This window comes from Solanum dulcamara, chromosome 1 (genome assembly GCF_947179165.1).
Source record: "Solanum dulcamara chromosome 1, daSolDulc1.2, whole genome shotgun sequence".
In the NCBI taxonomy this organism is placed as follows: Eukaryota; Viridiplantae; Streptophyta; class Magnoliopsida; order Solanales; family Solanaceae; genus Solanum; species Solanum dulcamara.
Window position 1 is genome coordinate 18024272 of NC_077237.1, and position 20250 is coordinate 18044521.

General features: G+C 36.0%; 1 protein-coding gene across 1 annotated transcript; it reads right to left on the bottom strand.

Moving 5' to 3' along the window:
• Positions 1-23: 23 nt before the first annotated feature.
• LOC129902815 (pentatricopeptide repeat-containing protein At4g21190) lies at positions 24-14526 on the bottom strand. Its single transcript, XM_055978228.1, has 2 exons — positions 14408-14526; positions 24-1258 (listed from the first exon to the last, which is right to left on the bottom strand). Exon 2 carries the CDS (start codon positions 1250-1252, stop codon positions 407-409), a length of 846 nt encoding a protein of 281 aa, XP_055834203.1. The 5' UTR covers positions 1253-1258; positions 14408-14526; the 3' UTR covers positions 24-406.
• Positions 14527-20250: the final 5724 nt, after the last annotated feature.

A 20250-nucleotide genomic window follows, 5' to 3' on the forward strand; every position in this document is an offset into this window, starting at 1 on the left:
CAGTTGTCTAAACATGAACCTCATTATCAAAAAATGGAATTTCATCAACCTCAAAACATGGATCCATGATGTCACCATTCTGTTTTTTTGTTCACGTACATGGTTCAATCACATCTTCTAGCTCCATAGCCAAGCAAGCATAAGATGCTAAAAGTACATAAAAACATAGCAGTCTGATTCTGATCTGAATAGTATCTAAAGGTTTCAACTAAGCTGACACCGGGTGAATGCATGGTCACACAGGCTCCCATCATCCTGCAGGGGGGTTTGCTTGATTCTTGACAGTGCAACAAATAATTTTCAACCGCACCAAAATAAGATTTCTGAAAATATTGAGTGGATTGATTGCTTAAGTAAACCTGATATCAAACAACTTCATACTAAACATACATATTTGATATATCCCTTAATCTTCCCGTGCTTGTTTTTCTTTTCTTTGGGGTCGAGATCCTCTCAATCCCTTTGGACTTCCATTCCATGTCTCCGTAAACAAGTCTTTGTACTTCTCCAGTAAACGATCCTTCTGATCAAGAAAGCCTAGCACCTCATATGTATCAGCTACTTTCTGCATGATGGACTTGTCAGGAGGTTTCCGATCAAATGCTTCTAAGCCCTTGAATAGCTTAATAAGATCCTCAAGCATATGATTACGGTAATATACAGAAATCATAAGACTACACAACCGCCAGGGCACAGAATGCAGATCGGAACCGATTTTCTTATTCCAAAACTCATGTGCCTCTTTTGCCCTGTGATCCATATCCAGTGCTTTAATTAACTGTTCATACGTCCCCATTGTATTTCCCTGACCCTTGCTTAACATCCACTTAATGACCTGAACAATTCTATGCCATTGTTGCTCTTTCTCTAGTTTGAGCAATACCTGCTTTAGGGATCCAATGGGAAAATTCTGCTCCCACGCAACCCAAGCATCAAGTGCACCATATACAGCTTCTTTACTATCCTTTAGATCAAGAAGTGTATTTACAAGAAAGCTAATCTTGTCCTTCCTTGAGACATTTTCTCCTACTTGGGGTTTGCGTTCGCCTTTAATGGGTTTTTCTGCAAGGGAAGAGAGAGATTTATAGCCAAATCGATCAGCAAAGGACCCTATTGTCTCTGCATCACCCCTCTTGGGGATTGAACGTCGCACATCTGTGCTGTAACTGCAAGTGAGGACGGAAGTTCTATTCACTGTAAGTTGACTAATTTGTCTAGCCAGCCTTGTAATTATTGTTAATTTGGACATCATAGTAGCCTGGCACTCAAGTAAAAACAAGAAGGTATCAATGCATGAATTATTAGAGTAGAAATTTTCAGGTCATAATTTGCATTGCCAAGACAGTAAAGCACCAATTATTTTAAAAGTCAGTAAGCTCCAACACATGAGAATTGATAAAAGAACAAAAGATAATGCCTAGCTGTAAGCAAATGCCTAAATTCAAAGGCAAAGAGCACAGTGCAATCACAAGTTTTATGCACAAAAAGTTGGACATTGACCCATACTGAAGAAAATTTGCCAGACTGTAACAACTGGGGGAGTGGTGCTTTTTGAAGTGCCAGTACATTATGAACCCAAGACTTGGAACCTTGCAAGTTATGGCCAACAGAGAAGGAGGGGGTTGGAGGAAGGTGAATTCCATCAACATGGAACAAGAACATGTAGTAGAAGGGCTAGCTACCCTGCGAGCCTAATTGACATTTATGTTAGCATGTTACTCAACTTATCTTTATTCAATTCATTTAACCTAATTACATTTTGGATTAATTAGACATAATCTATTTATTTGAACCTATCAAACTTGAATACAGATCCCATATATCATAAAATTATATCGATGTCTATTTGGAATCTGAAAATGTAGAAAAATCCAAAAATAAAAAATTCACTTGGCATGCATGCTTCCCAGGTTAAGCGATAGTCTGATACCCACATGCTCCGGATTAGTACATCTTGTGCATCTCCTTGTCAATAAATCAAGAGAAAAGCAACAAAATTATCTAACGCGCATGTTCAAATATTTTGGGCTGCAAAAGGATGAGTTCATATCAAAGTGCCTATGTTGAGCTGACTGATAAATTTCTTAAGTTTAGAAGTTGGGCCTCCGAACTTTACATGTGTGATCCACAATATTTCTCTAAAAAGCCATCTATGATGACCCAAAAGTCAGCAAGATCTAATCTAATGACCTAGAAATGGCCAGCATCAATGCTGCACACAAGGGCTAGTCAATCTGATTGCTGCATGGAACATAACTGAGCAAACAAAAGCAATATCTTGTATAAGTAATGTCAGACTATTGGCAAATGGGCAATTCATACTTTGATATGTCATCTAAAGTGTGTTAATTAGTTGGGGTAACTGAGAATGAATACTAAATTTTGTACTCTATAGTAATAAGAGAACTGACTTTGCAGTTGGCTGAGTGGTAGGATTGAATTAATTGACACTTATCCATCTTTCCATATGAATAAGTGTTGTTATTTTGTGCTTTATCAATATTGGCTAGAAGCTGTAGGTTCTTGATATCTTTTTTGATATCTATGTGGGGATATTTGTCTCTGTTTCTGCATATTCAAGTAAATTTCCCAACACAGAATATTAGTCATCTGACTCTGTTTTTATTTATGACATTCAACACAAGCTAGAGGAGGAAAGTTCCGGTGAATTATTTCAATAGGTCTTTTACTCTCTTTTTGATCCTTGAGAGTGCATATGATATGATATCTGTAGGGTTGGTTATTAATTATGTCAACATCCCGTACTTAAACCTTAGTTCGTCCTCGAGCCAGGCAAACTCAATGACACAGTAATATCAATCCATCTTTAAACATTGAAGATACCAAGTCAAAATTTCAATTAGGCTAGAACATACCAACGCTTTCAATTGATACCAACAATTAGTCTACGTGCATATGAATCATAACAAACTTCCCCATATTTTAAAATCAAAATTCCTAAGAGTTTAAAACTACCATAATAACCAAGTTGACATCTCAAATTCAAGATTTAACCCCTTTCACCAACTTACTTCACTTGCTCAAGTGCTCTTAATTAAGAAGTTTAATAACTTTTCCTATCCTTCCTAACTCATGTGCTCTCACCAACAATCAAAAGAAAGTCCCAATCACTCATAATATAACCAATATATCTCTAGGAACATGAAAGAAAGAATTCACTCACACTCACAAAGACATTCAAATGTAACAAGTATGGTACCAAAGACTTGCCCATCTTTTAATTCTCCCCTACTGTAAGGAACTCAGTCTAAGATCAAATAGGACTTAAATAGGGTTGTAATGTAGGGAGCATGGTAGGAAAAATATGGTTAAAAGTGACTCAAAATTCCCTTAAGCACCAGTGCACCACCAATACTTGAACAAGTTAAACCTTCTTTCTTTCCTTTATTTTCCAGAAATACAGACCCCCCCCCCCCCCCCCCTTCTCTCTCTCTCTCTCTCTCTCTCTCTCTCTCTCCCTCCCGCTCTCCCTCTCCCCCTCCCTCCCCCTCTCCCTCTCCCTCTCCCTCTCTCTCTCTCTCTCTCTCCCTCTCTCTCTCCCCCTCTCTCTCTCTCCCTCTCTATCTCTCTCTCTCTCTCTCCCTCCCTCCCCCTCCCTCCCTCCCTCCCTCCCTCTCTCCTCAAAATCTCAAAACTCAATCACCTCCATACTTCAAATTATGTGTATTCATCCAAGTTTTTAAAGTACTCAAGGGAATAGGATAAAAATGACAAGATAATAAATATCAAAAGGTTAAGGGTTATAACATGGATGCCAACAAAAAGGATAAAAGGTTCAAAAGGGGTGACTAGGGTAAAAATAATGTAAGGTAAGCATATTTAGGCTCTAACGATTCAAGAAAGGCCTTTTTTCATTTCTAAACCAAGTAATACCCCAAATTTCACCTAAAAAAAAAAAATCTAGACCACAAATGCATGCAAATAAATTTTACAACTAAACCTCACCTGACATGACACATGAATTATTCACGACGAATCAATTCCAACTTCCAACAAGAACAATTGAGACAAAATAAATACAATACCAATCAGTGAGCAAGGAGTCAAAACATGAGCCTAATTGTCACTAACAACATTATTTTTCTCAATTCAATTCAAGAGTCAACACAAAAATCCAACATGAGCCTAAGCGTCACTAACAACATCATTTTTCTCAATTCAATTCAAGAGTCAACACAAAAATCCATGGGGAGTTTATTTAACTCATATTAAAAAGTCCAACTATGATGGTATTAAACAAGTCATGAGATAGCTAGGGAGGGATATTCAACACGATTGTGACACCCCGGAAATTTTTTCGCAAAGACTCGAACATTTCTTCATGTGTGGGTAGACTCGGACCGGAGGACTTGTAATTCTACACATGAGTTAGGATTAATTCCTAAGTATTTGAAGTGTGTTAGATGTGTTTAGGCGTCATAAGGGATCTCTAACACCAAGTCGAGTCCAAAGAACTCCAATCGATTAAGTTTTCGGATGAGTTAGTATAAGGGTCAACTTCAAACGATCATATCTCCTAGGATATAAAGAACTGGGTGGCCCACGACCTACCAAATTAAAGGTCTTTGAGTCTTCTTTCCAACGCCGCCAAGATTGCAATTTTTGGAGTTCGGAGTCAAAAGTTATGGCCATTTTACTACAGACTAGTACTGCAGGAATTTCAGGCCTGGGCGAAATTTAGGCTTGGCGCTCCAGTGGCGCCCCACGCCACTATAGCGCCAGAAAACAGCCTCAGTAGTTTGGGGCTTGGCGCGACGCGCCACTATTAGATGTGCAGGGTTTTAAGCCTATTTTGGCTTGGCGCTGCAGTGGCGCGACGCGCCACTATAGCGCTAGCAAGACTTTTGCCCAATTTTCCAGATTTTTTGAAGAGGGGCAACTTGGACTTTTTCCAAATTATATATACACCATCCTTGAGCATTTTGGACCATTATTTTCAGCTTCTCTCTCTCTCTAAAAAGCCCTAAAATTTTCCCTCTCTTCTTCTTCTTCTTCTTCTTCTTCTTCTTCTTCTCCAAATCCTTCTCCAACAAAGATTGCCTTCAAGAGCTTCAAGAATTCAAGCCTTCCATTGAAGACCTAACATCAAGGTTTCTTCAAAGTCTTCAAACAAGGTATGTAAGGCTAACCTAAAATATGGATTGAGTTCTTCCATATGCCCATAGATGTGTTGGTTAAGAGTTGTGAAAGAGTTGCACCTTCTAGAAAGGTTTTCTTGAAAGTTTTCCCTAAACTATGGAATGTTTTTAGATACAAATGGTTGATTGATGATTTTAATGACTTGAGTTACTAAATAGTTATTTTTTATATTATTAACTACAAATGTATCTTTGTATATAGATTTATAGGTATTGACGATATTCTTGAGTTGAGTTTTTTTGAGAGTATGGGTTCATGTTTCATTCACATGAACCCAAGATGAGATTTCTTGTCATAAATGTCTTGAGGTTGGGATGGATAGTTGTGTGTATATATGTATTGATTGGAATGAAAAGAATGAATTGGTTAGTCAAGAATGTCCGTTTGCTTCTATAAAATGAACATAGGACAAAAATAAGGATTTTGGAGTAGATGTTTGATGATTGATGTGATGATGATACTTGACAATGATGTGATGATAATGTTTGATGATGATGTAAATGATAATATATGATGATGATGTGATGATGATGTTTTGATGACGATGTGAGTGATGACGTGAATGGTGCTTATTTAATATGTGTAGAATGATTGATGAAGAGGTATATTGATGAGGATGTTATGTGATGGAGCGGATTGGAGTCTAATGTGATTATGTGATATGTGATTTGCATAATCTGAGTTGATTGGAGTCTTATGAGTATTTTGGAAATAAAGGATCTTTTGAGAAGGAGTTTTAAATAAATGATTTGTGAGCATTTTTGCATAAACTATTTATACACTATTTTTGAGTTTAAGAAATGATTATTTTCATCTATGATTTAAAAGAGTTTAAGCATGAGTTGAGTTTGAGGAGTCTTTTAATTATTTTGAACACGAGTATTTTGATTATAAATGAGTTGAGCATTTTTACTTGTTAATATGTCTTATTGATCTCTTTAACCATGTGATTATGTTGCATAAGTCAATTTTCTTGAATGTGTTACTCCACTTGAGTTGTTGGGCTAAAAGCCATAGAGTTGTGATGAGTCTTGAGGAGATGTCATAAATGCTTATCTAAATGAGGCTTGATTGAGTTGATTTGAGGATGGAATTGACGATTGGACAAGGTCCTAAATGAGACTTGCCATTATGACTTAATTGAGTTGAAATGAGAACAGAGTTGATGAGGTGGTAATGTTCCACATGAAACTAGCCGTGAGGGCTTGTTTGATATGATTGGAGGGAGTCTTATGAGCATGGAGTCATGGGAGGAGTATCGAGCACCAAAGCGGGTAAGAGTATAGTCCATACTCGAACCCCAGAAACTACACCGCCAACGTAGGTAGGGATGGAACCGTTAAAGTCGGATGCTTCCCATGGGATCGGACCGTTAAAGTCGGATGTTTCCCATTTTATTGTCCTGAAATGATAGGACTTGACTAATCGATGGTATCCATGATTAGGGAGGCGTTCATGCCTTGGCAAGGTATGGACGGACGTGGCAACAACGTCTGATTGTTGTACTATCACCGGCTCATAGGTGATGGTTGTCAGATAAGAGAAACTCTCATTTAGGTCTTGATAGTGCTCCGAGTCAGTTGAGTTGAGTGGCTTATGAGTTAGTCCCGTCTAAACTATTTCTTGTTAGACTTAGGGCATTTGAGTGAGTTGCTATATGCTTATGAGTTAGTCCTGTCTAAACTATTTCTTGTTAGACTTAGGACACTTGAGTGAGTTGTTACATATTTACTGAGTTGAGTCCTTTGAGCTGATTGTTGAGTTGAATGTTGAGTTGAGTGTATATGAGTTGATTGGATTAGATGATATGTGATTGACTTCGAGTTAACAGTATATGATTGAAATGGGATTGAATGATTTAATTGCACTGTATTGTACATGATTGGATTGGATTGTATGGTATATGATTGGTCTTTGTCTAAAAATGTATTCTTACTTTAGACTTATGACGCCTTATTTGAGTCTCTCTTATCTTTCTGATTTGAGATATTTGGACCGCTGCTATTCTTCCTTGAGGTATGTTTCATTCTGCCATATTACATACTCATACATTCCACGTACTGACGTCCATTTGGACCTGCATCATTTCATGATGCAGAGACAGGTTTAAGAGATCGTCAATAGGAGCATCATTGGGGATCTATTCGCACCCAGCGTATTGGTGAGTCCTCCCCTACATTCGGAGGACACCGTCTGTGTATTCTTGCATCGAGTTAGCCCTTTTCATTTTGATTTGAGGTAGCCATGAACATGTCATTGGCACCAATTAGATAGTAGTGATAGAGGCTTCATAGACTAGATAGTGATGGGTCGATTGAGTACTTCTATCTTTGAGTTATTCTTGTCAAACTATTTTTAACGACAAATATTTTAGTTGATCTGTCGGCCCATGGTCTTTATTCTTTGAGTTGGATGGGTGATTTGAGTTGCCCGCTAAATTATTCTTTATTTTTAAACTTTCCGTTGAATGAATGAATGAACGGATGTGTGATCAGGCTATGTGGTTCGCTTGGGAGCCAGAAATGGTTTTTGAGTGCCGGTTGCGTCTAGGGTACCCTCCCGGGGCGTGACAACCATGTTGTAAAATAAACTAACTTAGCAAATTAATAAGAAAGAGAAAGTAAGAGAAGCGGAGAGAATTTTTAGTATATTATTTTCTTCTGCCTTATTCATTCTCTGATTTCCAAGGCTATTTATAGCCTTGGAAATCAGAGGGAAATCAGAGAAAACGCATGAAGGAAATGGCAACTTGTGGCAACTTGCCATGTTGGTGGGTCCTACTAATTAGTGGACATCCACTACACGTTGCAACACTCCCCTTGAATGTTCATATACAAAATAAAAATTCTAGTGAAAGAACAAATATCCTGAACACTCATAGATGTTGTGTCTCGTTAAGACCTTATTAGGAAAAATCCAGTAGGAAAAAGCCTAGTGAAGAAAAAGAGTACACACATCTGGTAATATGCCTTGAGTGTTGCCTCATTAAAAACCTTACCAGGAAAACCCAGTGGGACAAAACCTTGATTAAGGAAAAAAAGAGTGCAACGCGTATTTTACTCCCCCTGATAAAAACTTCATTTGATATTTTGGAGACGACGCATTCCAACCTTATATCTTAGTTTCTCAAAAGTTGGTGTTGGTAATGCCTTTGTGAATAAATCTGCAAGATTATCACTTGAACGAACTTGTTGTACATCAATATCACCATTCTTCTGGAGATCACGTGTGAACAATAATTTTGGTGAAATATGTTTCGTTCTGTCTCCTTTTATGAAACCACCTTTCAACTGAGCTATGCACGCGGCATTGTCTTCGAATGTAATTATGGGTACTTTGACATCATTTTTCAGGCCACATTTTTCTTTAATGAACTGTATCATCGATCTCAATCACACACATTATTTACTTGCTTCATGATTTGCTATTATTTCAACATGATTTGAAGAAGTAGCAACAATAGACTGTTTTGTAGATTATCATGATATAGCAGTTCCTCCGTGTGTAAATAGATAGCCTATTTAAGATCGAGCTTTATGTGGGTCTGATAAATAACTTGCATCTGCATAACCAATAAGGTCTGCACAACCTTTGTTAGTATAAAACAAACTCATATCAATGGTACCTTGCTAGCAAATTAACAAAAAATGTTATATCAGGCCTGGTTGTGTTAGCAAGGTACATAAGTGCACCAATAGCACTGAGATATGGTACTTTAGTACCAAGAAGTTCTTCATCCTCTTATGGAGGTCGAAATGGATCTTTTTCCACTTCAAGTGATCGAACAACCATTGAAGTACTTAATGGATGTGCTTTGTCCATGTAAAATCGTTTTAAGATTTTCTCAATGTAGGTAGATTGGTGTACAAAGACCCCGTCTGCTAAATGTTCAATTTGCAGACCCAGACAAAGTTTTGTCTTTCATCTCAAATTCTTTCTTTAGATATTCAATTGTCTTTTGGACCTCTTCAGGGATTCCAATGAGATTTATGTCATCAACATAAACGGCGAGTATAACAAACGCTGATTCCATTTTCTTAATAAAAACACATGGACAAATGGCATCATTTATATAGCCTTCATTTATTAAGTATTCATTAAGGCGATTATACCACATACGCCCTGATTGTTTTAGACCATATAATGATCTTTGCAATTTCATTGAGTACATCTCCCGAGACTTATTACATGCTTCAGGCAATTTTCATCCTTCTGAGATTTTCATCCTTCTGAGATTTTCATGTAAATTTCATTATCAAGTGAACCATAAAGGTAAGCTGTAACTACATCCATTAGATGTATTTTAAATTTTTTATGTACAGCTAGACTGATAAGATATCGAAATGTTATTCCATCCATAATAGGTGAATATGTTTTTTCATAGTTGACCCCGGGTCTTTGAGAGAATCCTTGTGCAACAAAGCGTGCCTTGTATCTTACAATTTCATTTCTCTCATTTCGTTTTCGCACAAAAACCCATTTATAGCCAACTAGTTTTACCCCTTCAGGGGTTTGGACTACAAGTCCAAAAACCTCACGTTTAGCAAGTGAACCTAATTCTAATTGAATTGTCTTTTGCCATTCTGGCCAATCATATCTACGTCGACATTCTTCGACGAATTTAGGCTCAAGACTTTCACTATCTTGCATGAGGTTAATTGCAACATCATATGCAAAAACATTATCCACCGTAATTTTTGATCGATCTAAATTTATCTCATCACCAGTAGAACTTATTGAAAGTTCTTCATTCACTTGAGTCTCGGGTTCACTGATTTCTTTAGGATTATCAGGATTACTCAAATTTTGACCTTATCCAGGAGGTTCTTGTGTAGTATCATCATTATTATTCCTCACACATCTCTTTCTAGGATTTTTATCTTTTGAACACAATGGTCTACCACGCTTCAGGCGTATTTGGAATTTAGAAGCTATGATACTAGTAGATGGTCCTTTTGAGACATCAATTCGGATAGGCACATTCACATCAGGGATATGTGACTTAGTTATCCGTTTCAAATCATTAAATGCATCTGGCATTTGATTTGCTATTTTCTGTAAGTGGATGATCTTCTGGACCTCCTGCTCACATGTGCGGGTACGTGGATCAAAATGAGATAGTGATGAAACTTTCCATGCAATTTCTTTTTCGGGTTCCTTTCTCTCCCCCTAATGGCGGAAAAGTTGTTTCATCAAACCGACAATCTACAAATCGAGCAGTGAATAAATCTCCAGAAAACGGTTCAAGGTATCGAATTATGGAGGGTGAGTCAAACCCAACATATATGCCCAATCGTCGTTGAGGGCCCACCTTTGTACGTTGTGGTAGTGCTACAGGCACGTGCACAATCAAAAATTCGTAGATGGGCTATATTTGGCTTATGACCAAATACTAATTGTGATAGAGAGTATTTATTATAATGTGTCGGTCTGAGACGTACAAGTGTTGTTGCATGTAAGATAGCATGACCCCAAACAGTAATTGACAATTTTGTTTTCATTAGTAGAGGTCTTGCTATCAATTGTAGGCGCTTAATAAATGACTCTGCAAGGCCATTTTGAGTATGAACATAAGTAACAGGATGTTCAATTTTTATCCCAATTGATAAGCAATAATCATCAACAGCTTGGGATGTAAATTCTCCAGCATTATCAAGGCGAATGGCCTTAATTGGATAATCTGGGAATTGCGCCCTTAATCTTATTATTTGTGCCAACAACTTCGCAAACGCCAGGTTGCGAGGTGATAACAGGCACACATGAGACCATCTAGATGATGCATCTATTAGGACCATAATATATCTAAACAATCCACTAGGTGGATGAATAAGTCCACATATATCTCCATGTATACGCTCTAAAAAGCTAGGAGATTCGATGTCAACCTTCAGGGTTAATGGTCTGGCAATCAATTTGCCTTGATAACAAGCAGCACATGAAAATTCATCATTCGTAAGAATCTTCTGGTTCTTTAACGGATGTCCAATTGAATTTTCAAGTATTCGTCTCATCATTATTGATCCAGAATGACCTATTCGATCATGCCATAGCACAAATATATTTAGATCAGTAAACTTCTGGTTTATGATCATATGTACTTCAATTGCACTAATTTTTGACTAATATAGGCCAGACGACAAAGTTGGTAGTTTTTCCAAAATATATTTCTGGCCTGAGACACTCTTGGTTATACCAAGATATTCAGTATTTATTTCATTTAGTGTCTTAACATGATATCCATTTCTGCGGATATCTTTAAAACTTAACAAGTTTCTTGGAGATTTAGAAGAGAATAATGCATCTTCTATAATAATTTTTATCCCCTTAGACAGAAATATAATAGCTCTTCCGGAGCCTTCAATCATTTTTGAATTACCAGAAATTGTAGTAACATTTGCTTTTCTTCTAAGCAAGTTGGAAAAATATTTCTCATCTTTAAAAATAGCATGAGTTGGTCCACTATCAATTACATAAATATCCGCGTGATTGATCATTGATCCAAACAAAATTTGAGGCATATCCATATTTTTCTTCTTAAAAATAGCTCAAAGTGATGGAGCTTCGTGCTGATAACGTGTTGTAAAATAAACTAACTTAGCAAATTAATAAGAAGGAGAAAGTAAGAGAAGATGAGAGAATTTTTAGTATATTATTTTCTTCTACCTTATTCATTCTCTGATTTCCAAGGCTATTTATTTTCTTCTACCTTATTCATTCTCTGATTTCCAAGGCTATTTATAGCCAAGGAAATCAGAGAAAATGCGTGAAGGAAATGGCAACTTGTGGCAACTTGCCATGTTGGTGGGTCCCACTAATTAGTGAACATCCACTACACTTTGCAACACACCAAAGTTTTTCTTTTTATTTATTACTTAACTACTAATTAATTCCTAAAAACACCCGGTTAAAAAATAAAAGAGGTTCTTGACGAAAGAAACATGGCTTAAAGAAACCCAAGAACCTTATTACTATCTAATACTACCAAACAAAATCAGTTATATTAAACAACAAAAAAATACAAACGTAACACGAAGAAGCAACAGTAAAGTCACCAAAACGATGAGCAAAAACTAAAAATCCCCACCCTACAATTAGAATTGTGTGTTGTCCCCAATGCACAGGACAAAAATAACAAGTGAATGGGTACTAAGAAACTCCCATCAAGAGTTTGGGATCTCCACCACAGCGGGTGGAGCAACTGAAGTGCAAAGACATAAGTGTCACCTTTGCTAGCTTTTGTTTCTTTTTTTTTTTGGTCTCTCTTAATGTAACTAATAAAGTTGTTGTCATGCAGGGTAAAGCAGGCTGGGGACTTTTAGAGAGACCACAGCCTCTTGCAAAAATGCAGGGTAAGACTGCATGCAATAGATCATTGTGGTCCGACTCTTCCCCGGACCCCACACATAGCGGAAGCTTAGTGCAATGAACTACCCTTTTTAAAATTCTCTTAGCCATTTCAAGTGTGCATATTCCTTTATTCATGCACATTCATGAATCCATCCAAAGTTCATGTGCAAGTAAGAGCATTAAAGCAATGACTATCCCAATCCAATTGGCATAAAGCAGAGTAGAATCATATTTGCATTAAATTATGTCCTCAAAAATATCAGCAACAAATCCTTCTAAAGAATTTTAAAAAAACAAAATTGCAAAACCAGCAAAGTAGTACACAAAGACGCTAGCACAAAGAACAAGTACAATTGTCTAACTTGCGCCGCCAGTCATATGAATCAATCATTGCAACTCTCCCCTCCCCACATCTCATCCTAGTCATATCAGGACTATCATGCCAATATGCACAACTAATTCCCATAATATATTCAATCACTAATCAGTTCACATTATTCAACAATTATTTATGGAATTTTGAATAACATCAGTACCATAGAAAAAATATGTTAAACACAGTCTTTGAATCTATCTTAACATTAGGCACATAGGTAACAGCTTGAGTGTACCCGCCACTCAACTTCAACCACCTAAAAAATTTCAGTTCATGTACAACTCAAACAATGCACTCAACTGAGCTTGGTCATGGATCATTCTGTAATGATTTAGGGGTATGCATTTAAATTTTACAATTTACTAGTTAATGCTTAGGTTTTAATCTTTAATCTCTAGTTAATCCAGAATAGTCCCAAACTGCTACTTGCTAATTGTTGACCACATGTTTATTTTTATTTGGGTTGTTAGTGTGACGTCATAATCGGACAGTTGTCCATATCCAGTACTCCCTCCATTTCATTTTGTTTGGCCTATTTTGACTTGACATGAAGTTTAAGAAAGTAAAGAAGACTTTTAAATTTTGTAGTCTAAAATTAAAGATATGTCAAATGTACCAAAATGCCCTTTAGCCTTGTGATCTTAAACATATGTGGAAAGTTAAAACAAAAGAGTTGCTAAAAAAGGAAAGGGTTGTTCTTTTTTAAACGGACTAAAAAGGAAAGTAAGTCAAACAAATTGAAACAGGAGGGAGTATTTAATAGTGAACAGCGTATGACAAAAGAACAAGTTGAATGAAAATACCCATCTTTTCTCCCTATCTCTCTATTTCATCCTATCTCCCCCTCTTTTTCCTTCTTTTTTCTGATTTGTCCTTTGTTGAGCTCACCGGAGCTCTTCATATTGTTACACATTCTTTTGTTGATAAGGTAAAAGTTATCTTAGTCATGAATCATTTCACTGATATATTCCAGATTCATTCCAAGGGACAATCACACAAAATGTTTATGAACCAAGATAGCAGTCACACAATGTATTCAGCCTCTTGCCAGTTCTCCAAAGACAAAATTTAAACACAAGAGCCAGTCACATATTCATTTCTTTAGCTGACAGTCATTCAATACAATGCAAAACACTTGAGGAGCTTACAAAACATTATAAGACCTACCCAAAACCACCCGACACTTGCTTATAATCAACTGCTAATGTAACTTGGTTACTCAGACTGAACTTTATCACTCAAGCAATTCATCAAACACCTTACATGCACAATACAGTTAGTGTATCACAACGATTTCTAGCAGGCGGTGGACCCTCCCAATTATGTGGGAATTATAGTTCAGGTATAAACGTCCAAAAATATGAAAACTCAAGCCGCAATATTCACTATTAATCTCAACTAACTTCAATTCACAGGGGTTAGGGATGTTGGGAAACAGAGGCTGCGTCACAAGGGAGAGTGCAAGAGAGAAAACAAGGAGAGGAAGAGAGAGAGAGAGAGAGAAGAAGAGGAATAAAACAGTACCTGGTAATCGCCGGGAGTGGACTAAAGTGACCGGAGGTGTTGCGTGCGGTGGTGTGTCGATGGACCAATGACCATTGATCTCTTTTAAAAAATAGATTATGCGGTTGATACGGAGGAAGTTTTTCAATTTTCCCTAGAAAATATGTTTTTGATAATAATAATTATTTGAGAAATTAAAAAAATGACATTTTAAACTAAAGTAGGAAAAATAAGTTAATAAGTGATTATATTAGGGTTTGTTTGGTTGAGAATAAGTTATATCGAAATTAATTATTTTGGGATAAGTTATTTCACCATTTATATGAGATAATTTATCGCATCACTAAAGTATAAATGATGAGATAAATAATCTTAGTACTACCTAATATTTCAAACCAAACGTAAGATTAAATAGTCCTGCATTTTATCCCTGAAATTATTATACCTTATATCTCGCACCAAACGACTCCTTATTGTTTCCTTTCCATCTAACTAATCCCCAACTCCCATCTCTTGAGTTTTGACAATCTCATTTCCATTACCCTCGAACCTCCATATTTCATCTCATTCAGTTTTATAATGTTTAGCTAGATAATATATAAATATTTTTGAAAAAATATTTTTATTTGTTTATCAAATATTAAAAAAACACATTAAAAATTCACTTGTTTTTCAAGAAGAAATATTTTGAAAATTTATTTTCCCTAAAAAATATTTTTCTTCATATCAAATACACTCTGAAGCAAGTTAGCAAAGAGTCAATAATGATTAAAACAACGTCTTATCATTAGGATTAGTAAGTAATTAAAATTATGTTGGAATACAAATGAGGATAAATCACCTTATGTTATATTAAGAACATATTTACTATCTATGGTAATAGAATTTTTTAAACTAAATATAACAATTGTTTGGGATTAAAAATTGTATAGTGATTCCAAAAAGCCCGATCTCCAGCTTTATTATTTGTCTATCTTCAAATCAACTTTTACCCATGTTTCACGATTTTCGCCCAAAACACGATGAGAAGAATAATTAAAAAATTGAAAATTTGTACAAAATCATGTGCTCAAGCAGGAATTTGAAAATTTTAATACAGGATACATTTAAAGCTAAACTCTAAAAACCTTCTTGCATGATTTTCACTCCTATAAAAATTCATATACAGTCTGTGTTGTTTTTGTTGCGGATAGAACTATGTAAATTTTGAGTTCTTTACTCTTGAGCTTATTTTTGTGGGGTCCATCCTATGAACCTTTTTTTATCAACAATTGCTACTATAATTGTTGTAAAAATCCATCTAAATTTTTTGTCAACAAAGGTAGCAGGGCAAATTTTTGATGGAAAGTAGCACAATTTGTTTGACAAATTGTGAATGGTTAAATGCAAATTTCACTTATAAAAGGAGCTCTTCAGCTCCCCATTTAAGACACACCAATTCACAGAGAAAAAGATTATTTAGAGAGCTGTGAGGATTTTATAGACTAAGAAAATAGTCTGTGAAGAAATATAGAGTGTGAGCGATATTTTAGTAAGATAGTAAATCAAAAGAATGTTATTCCTTTTGAGTGTGTGGTAGTCATTTTTTAGTATAGTACTCGATACTATTCAGTGTAAAATTCTTTACTATAGTGATATCATTTGCTCCTCTTGGCCCATGATTTTTTTTCCTTATTTAAAAGGATTTTCACGTAAAATTCTTGGTGTCATTATTTTTTTATTTTATTTCATTATTTGGACCATATATATTTTTGTGATAGTCCGCATTTTTCCAACAAACTGGTATCAGAGCATTTTATCTGAGTATGGTATGTGGTTGCAGTATAGTCTAAACTTTCTCATTAGAAAATATTTACTTTAATTTTCAATAGTTATAATTTTGGGGGAAAATAATGAAAGTCAACACTAATAGAATGGTTACTTTGTATTGTGTTAATTATGTCATTTGAAAGAAAAAAATGGAAGATTTGCTTTATGTCAAAAAATTTTATCAACCAGTCTTTATCACTGTAAAGCCTGATAATAAAACAGATGAAGAATATAATATATTGCACAGACAGGTGTGTGGATTTATTAGGCAATGAGTTAATGATAATGTGTTGAATCATATTTCTAGGGAGACACATGCTCGTACCCTATGGGAGCATCTTGAATGCTCAAAAAATTGGTAACAACAAAATGTTTTTAATAAATCAAATGTTAAGTTTAAAATATCATGATGGTTCTCTGATGACAGATCACCTGAATAATTTTCAGGGAATCATGAATCAGTTATCTGATATGGATATTAAATTTGACAAAGAAATTCAAGGTTTGCTTCTTCTTGATTTCTTACCAGGCTCTTGAGAAATATTTAGAACTTCATTGTCAAATTCTTCTCCGGATAGTATGATCTCGATGGATTCCGCCAAGAGTAATGTCTTGAACGAAGAGATGAGAAGAAAATCTCAAGGTTCTTCTTCGTCAGATGTCCTGGTAACTGGCTCCAAGGAGAGAAATACAAATTATGATTTTCAGAATAGAGAACATAGCAGGAGGAAATCCAGAGGCAGACTTAGGGATATTGAGTGCTATCATTGTGGCATAAAAAGGCACACAAAGAAGTTCTACATGAAATTGAAGAGGGAGAACAAGGACAAAGAAGAAAATTAAAAAAATGGCAATGAAAATTGCCTAGCCACCATCTCTACTGAATATGTTGTTACAGTCCTTGATGCAGATCTAATAAATATTACTTGTGATGAGTCAAGCTGGGTTGTGGACACTGGTGCCACATCTCATGTGATATCAAGGAAAAAATATTTCTCTTCATATACTCCTGGTGACTTTGAAATCTTGAGTATGGGTAATGAGACTGTATCTAGAGTGGTTAGTGTTGGTATAGTTTATTTGGAAGCTAGTATTGAAACTACACTAGTTTTGAACAATGTAAAACAGGCACTTAATGTTTGTTTGCACCTAATTTCTGTTGATTTTCTAGATGATGAAGGATATGTTAGTACCAATGACAGTGAAAAGTGAAAACTCATTAAGGGTTCCTTGGTTGTGGCTCGTGGTAACAAATATCGTAGTTTATACTGGACTATGACTTCTACTTGAGCCAACATGGTGAACGTAGTTGAGAGCAATAACTCTTCAAGGTTATGGCACAAGAAGCTTAGCCAGATCAGTGAGAAATGACTTAATGTTTTGTCTAAGAAGAAATTGTTGTCAGATTTTCAAAGTGCTAAATTAGAAAAGTGTGAGCACTGCTTGGCTGAAAAACAAAATAGAGTTTTCTTTTAAGTCTAACCTTTTTTTAAGAAAGAGAGAGTTGCTTGAGTTAGTGCACTCTGATTTATGTAGTCCAATGAAGACAAAGATTTTGGATGATGCACTCTACTTTGTCACTTTTATTGATGACTGCTCAAGAAAGCTTTGGGTCTATGTCTTGAAGACTAAAGACCAAGTGTTGGGTGTCTTTAAGCAGTTTCAGGCTTCAGTTGAAAGAGGAACTGGAAAGAAACTGAAATGTGTTCGTATGATAATGGTGGTGAATATTGTGGACCATTTAATGAATACTGCAAGCATCAAGGTATTAGACACCAAAGGACTCCTCAGCTTAATGGTTTGGCTGAGAGGATGAATAAGACCTTGATGGAAAGAGTTAAATGTTTGCTTTCTGAAACAAAGTTATCGGACTCCTTTTGGGGCGAGGCCTTATTGACCGCTGCACATGTTATTAATTTTATCTCCTATTGTTGTTTTGCAAAGTGATGTTCCAAATAGAGTTTGTCCGGAAAGAATATTTCCTACGATCATTTGAGAGTATTTGGTTGCAAAGCTTTTGTACATGTGCCAAAAGATGAGAGGTCAAAGTTAGATGCCAAAACAAGGCAGTGCATCTTCATTATATATGGCTTTGATAAATTTGGTTACGAGCTATATGATCCAATCGAAAAGAAGCTTGTAAGAAGCCATGATATCGTCTTCATGGAGAATCAATGTAACACCCCAATTTTCTTTTTATGGTTTTTCTAAAAGATTGTCAGGTGATCCACGTTATGTATGAAGTTCTACGTGAGTAGTGACAGTTGGAAATAGGTCTAGAGGGATTTGAAAAGAGTTGGAGGCCAAGTAATGAGTCGTTGTAATAAACCTACTTGCGTAAGATATTGACTGGGATGTCTTAAATAATTAAGCTACTTGAGTACACATCGAGCTTAAGTAGCAAGAATTACATAGATTCTTAAAGTGAGATGAGATTACGAACCCACGGAAAAAGGAAAAAGAGGTGTAGCACCTACTTGGACTAAGTAGGTGATACACCTACTTGTTGTGACACACCTACTTGGGGTGGACCCCATGCTTCCATGTGGCAGCTTTAAATTGGGCGCATGGATAAGGTGGCGCCCAAGGGGATGGACACGTGTCACCCCTAAGGGTTGCCATGTGTCACACTTTAAGGGAGAATATAGATGTATGTTAAGATGACTAAGAATTCATTTCTTCAGCAAAATTACACTTAGAGTTTGAGAGAAAACTTAGAGAATAAGAGAGAATACCTACGGCAGCAACAAGAAAAAAAGATAAGCCCTCCAATTTCATTCCGTGAATTAATTATCTAAGGTGTTCTTCGATCAAATGAAGGTGTTTAATAACGTAAATAAACTGATTGGGGCAGCAAGCAAGGGTAACGAGCAGCCACCAATTTTCAGCTGCGATTAAAGAGCTTTCGAGGTCAAGTTTTGGCAAGGTAAGGTTTTTCCTTTTGACTTGAAGTTAATGATATTGTTGTTGATGTTGTTGATACGTTGTTGTTGTTGAAAGTGGGGGAATAAATCTTGTTTTGCAAACCTATTTTTGGATGGGACTGTTGTTAGTAATATTAGTATAACTCCTTGTGTAAAGCTTCGATTTGAGTGATTCAAAATGTTTTGGAAATATATTTCATAGGACTATAACTTTTATTTAGTATCTAAAACCCAGTTTTGTTTTTATCTGCTCGACAAAGGGTAATGAAGTATAGGGGAGGTGCTGCCCAGATTTTATTTTGAAAATTCTACATGGACTGTTGTTGGTATTTTGAGCATATCTTTTTGTACAGAATTGTTGTGGGGGTGATTCAAAATTGTATGAGACCCTAAGACACATTTCTATAACTTTTATTAAGGTATAAAGCCTATTTCCCCCATTTATCCCTTCGAAACTGAACAATAATACAAGACAGTAGGCTGTCCAGAATTTCTGTTTTGATAGTTTGGGCTGATTTTTATTGATTTCATGTGTAGTTTCGATATGATGAGACCCTTAAACTTAAGTAGATATTTTATTATGTATTTAAGGTGTATATATGCTTATACCAGCTAAGAGGAACTATTTGACAAAGTGGATTTGGGTTGGTCTATGGCGTAGAGGAATTGAGCTCCTCAAGATGTGGTAGAACTTGTTATGTGCTAAAACGCCAAGGTTTGTGTATAAAATTGAGCTTGGAATATTTTATTTTTCTGAAATTTGAAGTATTTTGATGGGCTATTTCCTTACTCATTGTCTTGTATTATGGTATGACTATTATCTCAAGTATTGCAAAATTTTCGCTAAACCGCCCACTTATACGAATTGCTTGATCATTTTGCATTCTTGTTGGGACTTTTTCCTTCTTGTTATGGTGACTTGTCATCGATATTGGCATGTCTCTCAATTTGGATCTTGCCCATCTTGACTTTGGATTTACATTTCATCTTGACAATGGGGTTTCGTCCATTCTCAAGTACGAGTGGAAAGCCACTTTCAACATGGTTCTTGATTCTCTTGATATTGGGTGACGACCCTTCTTGATTTTGAGGCTTCAGTCCATCTTGATATTGATTGTACTTAGTGTGAAG

Coding starts and splice junctions, on each gene's coding strand:
- LOC129902815 (XM_055978228.1), bottom strand. CDS start 1,252: ATGATGTCCAAATTAACAATAATTACAAGGCTGGCTAGACAAATTAGT.